The sequence below is a fragment of the Capsicum annuum genome, chromosome 5, assembly GCF_002878395.1.
Source record: "Capsicum annuum cultivar UCD-10X-F1 chromosome 5, UCD10Xv1.1, whole genome shotgun sequence".
Lineage (NCBI taxonomy): Eukaryota > Viridiplantae > Streptophyta > Magnoliopsida > Solanales > Solanaceae > Capsicum > Capsicum annuum.
Window position 1 is genome coordinate 114,291,156 of NC_061115.1, and position 14,130 is coordinate 114,305,285.

The 14,130-nt window shown below is 30.7% G+C and overlaps 1 protein-coding gene across 9 annotated transcripts in view; it reads left to right on the forward strand.

The window, feature by feature from the left end:
• The window catches only part of LOC107870615 (translin-associated protein X), a 10,036-nt gene extending 6,995 nt beyond the window's left edge, over nt 1-3,041 (forward strand). For 2 of the 9 annotated variants that reach the window (XM_016717193.2, XM_016717197.2), the window contains exons 3-9: nt 345-424; nt 842-983; nt 1,066-1,215; nt 1,329-1,530; nt 1,962-2,000; nt 2,217-2,318; nt 2,402-3,041. In XM_016717193.2, the coding sequence (XP_016572679.2) occupies nt 345-424; nt 842-983; nt 1,066-1,215; nt 1,329-1,530; nt 1,962-2,000; nt 2,217-2,314 (711 nt within the window). In that variant the 3' untranslated portion in view covers nt 2,315-2,318; nt 2,402-3,041. Of the gene's footprint in view, nt 1-344; nt 425-841; nt 984-1,065; nt 1,216-1,328; nt 1,531-1,961; nt 2,001-2,129; nt 2,319-2,401 lie in introns of all 9 variants that reach the window. The other 7 variants (XR_007055841.1, XR_007055842.1, XM_016717194.2 and 4 more) reach the window with 7 other exon arrangements.
• The last annotated feature ends 11,089 nt before the right edge of the window (nt 3,042-14,130 follow it).

Genomic DNA, 14,130 nt, shown 5'->3' on the forward strand with positions numbered 1-14,130 from the left:
AGACACTTTTGAGCAACAATAAGTTTTTGACCAAGCTTTTTAAAAGTGTTTTAAAGTGTATTTTTCTCAAAAGTGCTTTTTAAAGAAGTATTAGGAAAAAAAAAAAATTTAGCTTATGAAAAATAACTTCTGTTACTCTCCCGAAGCACTTATTTTCTCTCCAAAGAACTTCTTGTTTGAGAGAGAAGGTTCTTGCTAGTTTCAGAATAAAGTTCTTGTGTTAGCTAATTGTAGCTATTTAGCTTTAAAGAAGTTGATGATGGATAAAGGTCACTCTTGAGTCTAGAAGCATCAAAGTTTCTGTGGAATTGTGATATATGAATTTTGTTTTGTGTATGATGCAGAATGATAAACGGGAAAGGGTAGTGAAAGCTAGTCGTGATATTACTATGAATAGCAAGAAGGTTATTTTTCAAGTGCACAGGTATCAAATCTGTCACTGCCCTTGAATTTTCTTGGGGATCTGGTGATGCACTATTTTTTTTAATGTTTTATAGTATATGGGTCCCCTTGTTATATCATATATGCACTGTATAGATGGCTGTATGTGGTCTTCAGTATCCCTGGATCCATGCATTGCTGCTGTTAATTATGGCTTGAAATCTTATCTTCTTCAAGGCAGTTATTCACTTGAACAACATGTTCGAAACTGATGCTTGTTTCTCGATGTGTATGTAGTATGCCAGTACCAGCACAATTCCTATTTATGCTTATTGAACTCATGCAGTCAAGAAGTGTCAAATGTTGGATAGCTATTTATCTTCATTTGCTCCACTTAGTTGAATTTTATGTAAGGTGAAAGATTATCTTAGTTTCTTTTTCTTCCCTTCTTCACTAACAGAATGAGCAAGCAGAACAAAGAGGAAGTTCTGGATAAAGCAGTAAACGATCTGAAAGCTGTAACTGATCAATATTTGTCCCGGCTAGTAAAGGAACTACAAGGGACTGATTTCTGGAAGCTAAGACGAGCATATTCACCTGGGGTGGGTCAGTTGGTCTTATTTTACTTCTAAAGACTCGTAAATATTCTAATTTGACTTAGCTTGTAGCTCTTCCAACTTATAGGTCCAAGAATATGTTGAAGCTGCAACGCTTTGTAATTTCTGTAAGACAGGGACTCTATTAACTCTTGATGAGATAAATGCGACCTTGCTCCCATTAAGTGATCCTTCTGTTGAACCTTTGCAGATTAACATCTTAGACTATATGTTAGGGGTAAGTGTATCATCTGTTTGTATTTTTTCAAGTTAAGCAATGCTAAGTTGTCTACTTTTTCCCAAGTAAGAAATATTGCCATATTGCTAAATTTTTCAAATATTGCCCTTTAGCTTGCGGACTTGACAGGAGAATTAATGAGGTTAGCAATCGGTCGAATTTCTGAAGGGGAACTTGATTTTGCTGAGAAGATCTGCAGTTTTGTGCGTGAAATTTACAGGAACCTTACTCTTATTGCCCCGGAGATGGATGATAGTTCAGACATGAAACAGAAAATGGAAACAATGCTCCAGAGTGTAATGAAGATAGAAAATGGTATAGTCTTCAGCTGTTCTGTACAACCAGTTTCTTTCTCTTTGTACCTTAGTTCTAACCTAACCACTTAAATATTGCATTAGCACAGTGTAAACAAAGCTGTTTTTAAACAACTTGTGAGATGAGATCGGGTCTGAGGGTTCTGTTAGGCAATAATTTTTTGTTTCCAGTCTCAGTGGTTTGTTCATTTCAAACTGGATATATTCAAAAGCTTTTAATTGGATGCACAGGAAAGAAATCGTTATTCAAAATATGTATGTGCTCTGGCTGCTGAATAATTTAAATCATTCTCGTATGTGATTCACCTGGGTGTTCCACGTATAGTAACTACAAGAATGTGTAGGAGCTACTATAACTTAAGTTCTTGTTCAATGTTTGACACACTGACTAATTACATTTGAATAATATATTCAATTTTTTTGTTGCATCAGGTAGTCGGGTATTCAGGTTCCATCTGGATCCTGAAAAGGGTACTTGACATTTCTTATTTTACTTTGGTGTTTCCTGCAGTTTTTATTGGATATTTACTTTCAAAAAGCATCATATTTTGAAACAATATATTTGCGATTAATTTATTGTTTTAGCTTGAAACTGTGCAGTCAATATCTGTATTTAGTTTTGGACAAAGTGGATAGAATCTGGGAAAAACTTGAGGCGCATCTCTTATGCAACTGATTGTTCTGCAGCTTGTTTTAGTGTTCATGTAAGAGGATCGGAGTATATTCCTCTTCTTGGATCTGCTGACACCAGTTATCCACTGTTGGGCATGCTAGACATTGAATGAAGAGGTATTATCTACTTTGTTAAGAGTGTTTACAGAAGTTATTGTACCTTTTACTAGCTTTAATTATGCTGCAATTTCTGATTGAAGGCAGAAAGAGAAGTGCTCGTTTGCTGTTAAAGTAGCTCCCTCCCTCATACACAAATGTGCATAGCGTCAAACTGGAGAGAAAAAGAACTTTAGGAATGGATGCACTTCCACATGTGCTTTTGCAAAGTTCCTGGGCACAATGTGTCTTTGTAGGGGAAATTGCAGAGCTTGTAATTACTCTAGTCCAGCTACTGAACTATATGCGACTATGTAGGGGAAATTGCGCAGCTTACAAGTACTCTAGTTCACCAACTGACCTACAAAATGGATCTCAAATTCCCGAAGATTCTTCTCTCTTTATCTTTTCTTGAATATTTTTGCACTCACCTCCCTCTATTCCGTTGTGTATTTTACACCTCTCGGAATCATCCGATGAAACTTCGATCGGGTTAATATCTTATGTGGTGTTTATGCATTAGTCTTTTTAGGGTCTCTTGTAGTTTGGTCAACTGTTTGCTTTGTCAGATACATTTTCCTCCTTGTTCTCGAAATGGTTGCGATGGTTATTTTTTGTTTTTGTTGTATTTCCACTTAGTCATGTATATGTTATATGATGTGAATCACAACTTTGAAACTTAGGATCTCATTCTCATTCTTTCTGGCTTGAAGGAAAATATGAGGATATTCATTATTTTTATCATGCTTCTCTTCTATGGGCAAATATTTCAAGCTATACAAATGAAAGGCTTTTTTCTCTTACCATCCCTCTTTGATAGTTATCTCAGTATGCAAACATTACTAGTAGACTTCTCTTACAGCAAAAACCAAAAAAAAGGAGCATCTTGTTACATTTTTCCTTTAAGAACGAGTGTGTACAAGAAGTGTGACAACTTTAAGATGGCGATAAAAGCTGCCCTCTTAAAGTCATTACCACCAAATGCAGTTACTGAAATAACTTTTGATGTCAATTTCCTCAATTCCCCAGAAATCTCTGTTTCTTAGCCATCATAATCTCTCCACCTTATGGCCATTGCTTTCCGGGACCGTATTCTATATTTGAAGAGCATGTAATCAGCTGATATCATGAACGGCAGATACATTGAGGCTTGAACAGTGGAAAACATTAGACTTACAGATTTCAAACTACAACCATACTTATTTGTAATAATAACAATGTCATTTTGGACAATATTGTGGCTGCTATAGTGAAATGTTGTTATAGAGCACATATGATATGCTAACATAGCAAGAAAAATCGGTTCCAAAAGAATTTGGTCAATATAGTGAAATATTGTCATAGATAATGATTGTTATAGAGAGATTTGACTATTGTATAATTTGACAAAAATCACTGAAACAAAGAGATGATAGGAATGATTTGGAGTAATGGTAGATCGGATCGAACCCATGTAAGCAGCGCAATCCGCTCAAACATTTTAATGGGCTGGGCATGAAACGCTTAAAGTTCTGCCCACGGACAAGCGAGTTCAAAAGTTCAGAACAACCCCTCTCTAGAATAATTCTTGTAAATCACCCTTTCTTCTGACGGGTTAATTTGGGCATAACTCATCTTGAACTGGAAATTACGTTTGTATCCGAAAAGTGTTCGGTCTTAAATTTTTGCCTTCAAAATGTCCGGTATTAAATTTTTATTGGAAAAATTAACTATATAAACTTATAGATTAGTTATTACAAGTTATAGCAACTTTCATTTAAAAAAAATATATAAAAAAGGTTTTTTTTGTTTTGTTGAAAATACAAAAAAGTAATTAATAAAAAAGAAAAATCCTAACTTAATACAATTAATATACAATTTACCTTCCTTAAATATAGTTAACCTTAATTACTGATATTTATCCACACCAAATCCCTCTAACCATTGTTTTTTCTCCTATTTTAATGCCTGGATTAAGAGTTTTCATCTTCATACACTACCTTCCTCTTTGTACACGATTAATTTCTGCCAGTAAACAAAAATATCATAATTTCGGCATCAACAAATTGTTGAGGATTATAATTTGACAGAAAAGCAAAAACAAGTATTTCTTTTGATAACAAATATGAATTCTGTTAATTTGCATTCAATCATGATACGTCACCGAGGGAGATGAGATTCGTCAGGTTTATTAAATTTTTTTATGAAAATGGATATTTTTCATTCAAAACGAATTTAAAGATTTATTTTTTTGTGCTTCTTCAATTCTCTATTGTTACACTGTTGAATTTTGTACGTTTATCAATTGCATGAAAACTCAAATTGTTGTTTAAACAGGAATACCGAGGGATTTTGGAATTGATGGGATTATGCATGATGCAACAATAAAGTACAAAAGATTAGTAAAAGCAATCGCAACACAACTAATGATAGACACATCTTCCAATACTCTTGAAATAAGATACATAATAAGTGTTAGATGCCCAACTATGGTCATACACAATTACGTAATGACATCTTCAAATGGTCATACGCATTTGTGAAACAGTTCTCGTATCGAACTGAAAGGTCAAGCGCAAACAGGTAAAAATGATTGTGTATTTTTAGTGTATTTAATTGGATATTATATTTGTATGTAAATCGGGTATCTGTTTTCTGAGTGTTAATTTTTTTTAATTTAATAGCTATTATTTGGTTTGTGTGGTGGAGTACTGTACTTGATTTCTTCGTTCTTCAAGAATTAACAAATCAAATATTTTTAAGATAAGAAAGTATTGTGACATTCATACATGCTCAATAAAGGATCAAGTTTATGCAAGGCATCAAGGAAAGACAAAAGTGATAGCTAGACTGATTTTAGGTAATATGTAGACACCAAAAGAATATACACTCCCAATGATATTATTTCTGACATGATGAGGGAGCATGGAATTTCACTAAATTATCATCACGCATGGCGTGCAAAAACTAAAGCAGTTAATATGTTGCGCGGTGATCCTACCAAGTCATATCAAAAGATACCAGGTTATTTATATATCTTGAAAAAATATTATTCTGGATCTATTGTTAGCTAGGAGAAAACTGAAGAAAATAGATTCTTGTATGTTTTTGTTGTATTGGATGCTTCAATTCGGAGATGAAAATACTGCAGGCCAATTGTTGTAGTCGATGGAGCAGCTCTAAAATCTCTTTACAGTGAAACTATGTTGATTGTGAGGGAATTCGTGTTTAAGAGGGAATTCGTGTTTCTTACTTTATTTTGATGTTAATATTTTTTTAAAACATTTATGATCAATAAATTCTAGTGTTAAGATTTGTGTTGTTTTAAGATATTTATGTTTATGAATATTTATTTTTATTGATTTTAAATAATCAAATTCTTGAGAGTTAGTGAATTTCTTTTTCACTGAATATGACTGAAAAAATTGAATATAATATCTTTATCATATATTATTTTTACCTATAATGGTCTATTATCTTTATAATGTATTATGTTGGATTATAATGACGTCAAATATCTTTATCATATATTATATTTGCCTATAATGGTGTATTATATTTAGAAGGTATTACACCATAACTTCAAAAATACTTACTAAAGTCAATTACTTAACAGTTGAACACATATACAATGTTGCAAAGCAAAAAATAACAACATACTCCAGAACTGCACAGTAATGTGCAGTAATTACAACTTGGTATGCAGGAATCAAAATGTTACATCTCAAATGTAGAATTATTAGTGAATTTCTAAGATTGATATATACTAATCCGACTTATGAACGTTCTTGGTAACTCAGATTGAAGAAATCGACTTATGAAGTATACTAATCCAATTTCATATAAATCTTCATCTCGGAAAGCAATCTTGTTGTTAACAAAATCATCATAGAAAACAAACCTTATTACCTTATTCATACCAGGGTAATATCTATCCATTAACTTATTGTTTCCTTTAGGATTGGAAAGAACATTAGATTTCTTAAAACATTTCAACCCACTAACCACAAAAAATTTTCTCTTTTCAAAATGCAGTTCTTTACCATTGATATTGAAGATGAATAAATCATCCATATCGTTATCGGTTTCTGCATCTAATAGACTAAGAAGAAGTTGGGGTTGAATTTTCAAAAAATGCATATTCAAAAAAATGACAAAATGAAGGTTTCTGAAACATTTTGAAATGCTCTTTGGTCCATCTCTGTTTGAGATCATCAAACACATTAACTTTTATGTATGAAGACCAGTGAGAATACTGTTTTTTGTCCTGAAAAAAAGACAAATAATTCACAACACTTTTACCATCAAATAAAGACATATACTGTTTTTTTATCGCATCTCTTTTTTTTTGCATACTTAAAATAAATAATTCACAAAACTTTTGCCACGAATAAAAAAAAACACAACACACAAACTTGTTTCACATTTAGAATTTATATTTCAACTCTCAACCATTAACAACAACAAAATTGGTATTTCAACTTTCAACCATTAACAACAAAAGTGAAATTTTCAACTTTCAACAACTAACAACAACAAAAGTGATATTTCAACATAATCCGAACAGTAATAAGATCAAGAATTATATTTCAACTTTAAACCACAACAACAACACAACAACAACAACAACAACAACCCAGTATATTCCCACACAGTGAGGTCTGGGAAGGGTGAAATGTATGCAGTCCATACCGCTATCTTCGAAGAAGTAGAGAGACTGTTTTCGATTCAACTTTAAACCACAAAGACACAAAAACTAATAAAGGCTAATTTACATGCATGTTATTTAAAAAATAAAATTAGTTTCATATCAATTTAATACTAATTTAATACATATATGAAAAAAAAATCACAATCAGATTACACTAATCTTGCACATATTTCTTAATTTTTTTTGTCAGACTTCTTATCATCCACTTTGTCAACACTCACATTGGCCTTAGACCTTGTAACTCTAGAATTTTCACAATTTTATTTTTTGATTTCTTCATTTTGGGCGCGAAAATTTCATCTTCAAAATCCGAATCGGAATCATGTTGACCACTAGCTTTTTTTCTCTTATCAACCTTTTTAAAATCTGAAACAACGACCTTTTTTTGATACTATATAGCTTTGCATGTGGAGTTGTTGTTGCTTGAAGGATGGTGAAATCTTTGAAAAATCTATTTTCACCGATAAAATTTTATTTTTATTGTGAGAAATAAAATCAGCTTCAACTACTTTGTTCTTGTTCTTTGATCTTAGAGAAGGCGTGAAGCACCCCAAATCAAACAAGGGTTCTGAAAGATTAATCAGACTATTTTGTTGTCTAATTCTAGGGCTTTTCTTACAAGGAGTAGAATCAAACTTGATTTTTCCGGATATTGTCTCAAGAAAACAAAAAAAAGTGTAAGATATTAAACCAAGCTCAAGGGTGAATGAATGTTGGGAAACCAATAGTCATACTCAAAAGAAGGAAAAATAAGTTGAAAAGAGTGAATAATAATGAGATGAAGATTTTTATTGATATTTGGTAAAAATTTAAAGATCTTGCGTATGTTTTGGATATACAACATTCGTGGAAAAAAGCAGTGGCGGAGCCACATACATTTCAGGGGGTTCATCCGAACCCCCTTCGTCGAAAAATTATACTATTTTTATATGGTCAAAAATATTTTTATGTATATATAGTAGATGTTGAACCCCCTTCGACTAGTCCGTATATTTACTTCTGAACCCCCTCAGTGAAAATTTTGGCTCCGCCACTGAAAAAAACGTGATGCTCTGTAAACAAAGGTAAAAAAAAAAAAGAAAAAAAAAGTTAAAAAAGGTAAAGAGATAACACTTCTATTGGTAATTAAAGACAGTAAAATATGAAAATGCGTATAATCAAATTAATTATTCAATTTAATAAAAAGTATGAAATCAGTTCTTAACTTTACAAAATATATTTATCATATATAACTCCTTAAATTGTGAACAAACTTGATATTTAATCATTAAAAAAAATATTGATGTCTTAACTTGCCATAATTATCCAAGATCTTTAATTAAGAGATAAATGTTAATTGTTAAATATAAGAAAATAATACAAATGATAAATATAAAAAAATTAATTTTTGAAAATTTAATTAAAATATGTTTTTCTCAAAAGTTGCTATAGCTTGTAATTATTTCTTAAGTCTAGTAATTAATGAAAATTTATGCTATAACTTGTAATTAACAATCTAAAAAGTATATTTGCGATAATTTTTACAATTTTTTTCTCCTAAAGTGTGTAGTCTTGAATTTTGGTCCTATTAAATAAGTTTCAACATTTACTTATAGGACAGAACTTGTCAATTGTGCAGGTTTGTTGTCCTGAAATGTCATGAACATCTATATTATGAACAAAAGGTAGAACATCTACATTATGATTATGGACAACATAGTTAAGTTCTAACTTTTGCCTATAAGGCAGAACTTCTAGTCAATTGCACAAATTTATTGTATTGAAATACCATGAAGGTGTGTCTTATAGGCAAGAGTTAGAACGTTCTGATTTTAAATTGGTTGAGATACATAATTAAGCGGAGTTAAAAAAATCAAGACCACCCCTAATGGAGATCATTTTGTAAGACTTTTTTATGGCCAAACAATATAAATTCCGACAATTTGGAGCTTGATTGCTAAAACTCCTGATATTTTGCATAATTACTGAAAATTCTAATTTTAAATCGGTTGAGATACATAATTAGCTCCCGATACATCCAACGAAAATACATTTTTTCCTTTGTAAAGATACATAATTAGCTCCGGTATATTTTTTTTCAATTTTGGATCCGTCGAGATCCATAATAAATCCAACGAAGATACATTTTCTCCTTTGTAAAGATACACAATTATCTCCCGATATATTTTTAAAATTTTGGGTCTGTCGAGATACATGATTAGCTCCAATACAGAAAATTACATGGAATGACCCAATAGTGGGTGATTTAAATTTTTGACCACCATAAGAAAAATCTTTAAAGACTAATTTTTTATTTTTTTTATGTATCTAGTACAAATATATTTTTGACCCTCTACATCTTAAATATTTTTAAACTTTTCATTCTCATTTGTCTCTCAACTTCTATTTTAAATTTTTTTACCTTAACTTTTATTTTTTCCTTAGTCTAATTCATTTGCCTCAACTTTTATTTTTCTTTTACTTTTTTTCTCAAAGATTATTTATTTCTTCATTTCTCTTTTTTTTTTTAAATTCATCGGTCTCAATTTTTTTTTAAATTTTTATCGTTTCTCATTTTTTCTTTTACGTTTTTCTCAAACTTTATTTTTATTTTTTTCTTCTCATAGTTGTTTTTCTCAATCTTTTTTTTTAATTTCTCTATTTTGTTTGTTCTCTTTTTTATTTTTTCTCAACTTCTATTATTTTTTGCTAATAAATAAAAAGTTGGATAATCCGCGAATGAATCTTCTTCTTTTTTTAATATCAAAGCAAATTTAAGGGCATGACTTGTTGTTAGAAAGTTCTTTGGAATAAGTCTTGCCTCTAAAGCAAAAATTATAGAACAACTCATAAATCAAGACACAATGTGGTAGTGTCAAGTCTTGATTGTGGAGCATAACTTATTGTTTTAAAATCCTTGAGTTAAGTCTTGCTTCTAAGGTAAGAGATATAGAATATCTCATAAATCAAGAAATAATATGGTGGTGTAAATACTTGTCCGTTGGGAGTAACTTGTTCTTTTCAGAGGTTCTTGCACTAAGTCTTGTCTTAGATGCAAGACTAATAGAGCATCACATAAATCAAGACATAATATGATAGTATCAACTCTTGTCCATGGGACGTAACTTATCGGCTAAGTCTTGCCTCTAAGGCAAGACTTATAGAATATCTCATAAGTCAATACACGATGTGATAGTGTCAACTCTTGTCCATGGGACGTAACTTGTTGTTTGAAAGTCCTTGGAATAGTTCGTGCCACTAAGGCAAGATTTATAGAACATCTCATAAATCCAGACATAATGTTCTAGTATCAACCCCATGGGGCATAACTTGTTATTTGAAAGTCTCTGATTTATAAAATATCTCATAAATTAAGACACAATGTGATAGTTTCAAATCTTGTCCATGAAGCGTAACTTGTTGTTTGAAAATCCTTCGATTAAATCTTGCTTCTAAGGTAAGAGTTATAGAACATCGCATAAATCAAAAAATAATGTGATAGTGTCAACTCTTACCCATGATGTGTAACTTGTTGTTTGAAAGTCCTTTGGTTAAATCTTGCCTCTAAGGAAAGAGTTATAGAATATCTCATAAATCAAAATACAATGTGGTAATGTCAACTCTTGCCCATAGGACACAACTTGTTGCTTGAAAGCCCTTGGTCTAAGTCTTGCCTCTAAGGGAAGAGTTATAAAGCATCTTATAAATCAATACACAATATGGTGGTGTCAACTCTTGTCCATGGGGAATAACTTGTTGTTTGATGGTCCTTGGGCTGAGTCGTACCTCTAAGACATGAGTTATAGAGCATGTCAGAAGTAAAAAACACAATGTGTTAGTGTTGACTCTTGCCTAATGTATGCAACTTGTTTGAAAATTCTTGAGATAAGTCGTGTCCTAAGGCAAGAGTTGTAGAACATCTCATAAATGAAGACATAACGTGGTAGTGTCAACTCTTGTCCATGGGGCATAATTTGTTGTTTGAAAGTCCTTGATCTAAGTCTTGCCTCTAAGACAAAAGTTGTGTAATATTTCATAAATGAAGACATAACGTGATAGTAGCAACTCTTGCCCGTGGGCCATAATTTATTGATTGAAAGTCCTTGAGCTAAGTCTAGCCTCTAAGGCAAGAGTTGTAGAATATCTCATAAATGAAGACATAACGTGGTAGTGTCAACTCTTGCCCGTGGGGCATAATTTATTGTTTGAAAGTCCTTGAGATAAGTCTTGCCTCTAAGGCAAGAGTTGTAGAACATCTCATGAATGAAAACGTAATGTGGTAGAGTCTAACTCTTGCCCGTGGAGCATAATTTGTTGTTTGAAAGTCCTTGAGTGCCTCTAAGGTAAGAGTTATAGAACATCTCATAAATCAAAATACAATGTGATAGTGTCAACTCTTGCCCATGAAACGTAACTTCTTGTTTAAAAGTCATAAGTCTTGTCTCTACAATGTGGTAGTGTCAACTCTCCCTCATGGGACGTAACTTGATTGGAAGAAATCAAAGAAAAGAAAAAATAATAATAAAAATTGCAAAAAAAGAAGAAAATGAAGAAAAATATTTAAATAAAGATCAAAGAAAATTAAAAAAAAAATAAAGAAATATAGAACCAGGGGGGATAAAAAAAATAAAGGTTGAGAAAACATAAGAAAGAGACAAAACAAAAATAAAAATTGAGAAAAATTAAAAATTAAAAATTAAAATCAAAGACAAATAAAAAGGAGAAAAAATTAAAAAATAAATAAATAGAAATTGAGAGGAGAAAAGAAAAAAAGTAGGGGCTGAGAAAAACTAAAAAGAAAAAAATAAAGAATCAAAGTAAAATTAAAAAAAAAAGAAAAAAAATCTTTAAAAATAGGAAGTCGAGAGGAGAGAAGGGTAAAAAAAAGTAAGGATTGAGAAAAACTAAAGAGAGGGAGAGAGAAAAGAAAAGATAAAAAATGAAGTAAAATAAAAAAGAGAAAAAAGTTGAAAGATAAATAAGTTTGAGTTGTTTAAAAATATTTGAGATATTGAGGGGCAAATAGATAATTGTACTATATTAAAAAAAAGGAGACTGGTTTTATAAAACCATTCTTATGAGGAAAAAAAAATAAAGGCACCCATTATAAGACTTAGTTAAGATATGGTAAGTTAAGATATATGTTTATGTACTCTTATAACTACTTTGTAAGATTGAAAATATGATAAATTAAGATATATGTTTATATTATTTTTTCTTTTTCCTTTTTTATGAGTTATAAAATATTAAGATCAATCCATTTTAGGACCATTTATGAGCTTAACCCTACTTTGACCATAAAATTGCATGTCATAGATTTAAATATGGGAGATTTTAGATATTTGATCCCAATAAAAAATGTTTTTAAAGAATAACCTTCCTTACTTTTTAAGTATAATACAAGTACCATTTTACCCTTCTATACCTCAAATATATTTTAAAAACTTTTCATACTTATTTGTCTCTCAAATTTTATTTTTTATTATTTTCACTTTTTATTTTTTCCTTGAAGTTATTATTCTATTTTTTTTAATTATTTTCACTTTTTTTATTTTTTCTTTAATTTTATTATTTTCACTTTTTATTTTTCCTTTAAATTTATTTTCATGTTTTAAATTTATTTGTCTCAAACTTTATTTTTTACTTTTTTTTTCTCAAGTATTATCTATTTCTTTTTTTTTCCTTATTAAATTCATTTATCTTTAACCTTTATTTTTCTTTTATTTTTGTTTTTTATCAGTTCTCTTTTTTTTTTCCTCATTTTTCTCAAACTTTATTTTTATTTTTACCTCTCATTTTTTATTTTCTTAATTTTTTTAATTCTTCACTTTTTTCTTAATCTTTATTTTTTCTTGTCTTTTTTTTCTCACTCTTTTTTTTTTATTTATCTATTTTGTTTGATCATTTTTTTTCAGTTCTCTTTTTTCTCTCATGTTTTTCAAATTTTATTTTTATTTTTCCTCTCATTTTTATTTTTCTCAATTTTTTTAATTCTTCGCTTTTTTCTTGATATTTATATTTTTTCTTTCCTTTTTTTCTCAATTTTTTTAATTTTTTTATTTTGTTTGATCTCTTTTTTCTGTTTTCTCAACTTCTATTATATTTTGATAATAAATAAAAAAATTGGATAATCCACAAAGGAATTTTTTTTTGACATCAAAGCAAATTTACGGGCATTAATTGTTGTTACGAAGTTCTTTGAAAATTCTTCAGATAAGTCGTGTCTCTAAGGCGAGAGTTGTAGAATATCTTATAAATAAAGACGTAATGTGGTAGTGTCAACTCTTGCCCGTGGGGCATAATTTATTATTTGAAAGTCCTTGAACAAAGTCTTGCCTCTGAGGCAAGAATTGTAGAACATCCCATAAATGAAGACATAACGTGGTAGTGTCAACTCTTGCCCATGGGGAATAATTTATTGTTTGAATGTCCTTGAACTAAGTGTTGCCTCTAAGGTAAGAGTTTAAAACATCTCATAAATAAAGACATAACGTGGTAGTGTCAACTCTTGCCCGTAGGACATAATTTATAGTTTGAAAGTCCTTGAGCTAAGTTTTGCCTCTAAGGCAATAGTTTTAGAACATCTTATAAATGAAAACATAACAGGGTAAAAACTCTTGCGTGGGGCATAATTTGTAGTTTAAAAGTCCTTGAGATAATTAAGTCTTGCCTCTAAGGCAATAATTGTAGAACATCTCACAAAAGAAAATATAACATGGTAGAGTTAACTCTTGCCTGTGGGGCATAATTTATATTTTTAAAATAAAAATATAACGTGGTAGAGTTAACTCTTGCCCGTGTGGCATACTTTGTAGTTTGAAAGTCCTTGAGTCAAGTCTTACCACTAAGGCAATAGTTGTAGAACATCTCATAAATGAAAACATAATGTGGTAGAGTCAATTCTTGTCCATGGGGAGTAATTTATTGTTTGAAAGCCTAAGGCAACAGTTGTAGAACATCTCATAAATGAAAACATAACGTGGTAGAGTCAACTCTTTCTCGTGGGGCATAATTTATAGTTTGAAAGTCCTTGAGCTAAGTCTTGCCTCTAAGGCAATAGTTATAAAACATCCCATAAATGAAAACATAATGTGGAAGAGTCAACTCTTGCCCGTGGGGCATAATTTGTTGTTTGAAAGTCTTTGAGCCAAGTCTTGCCTCTAA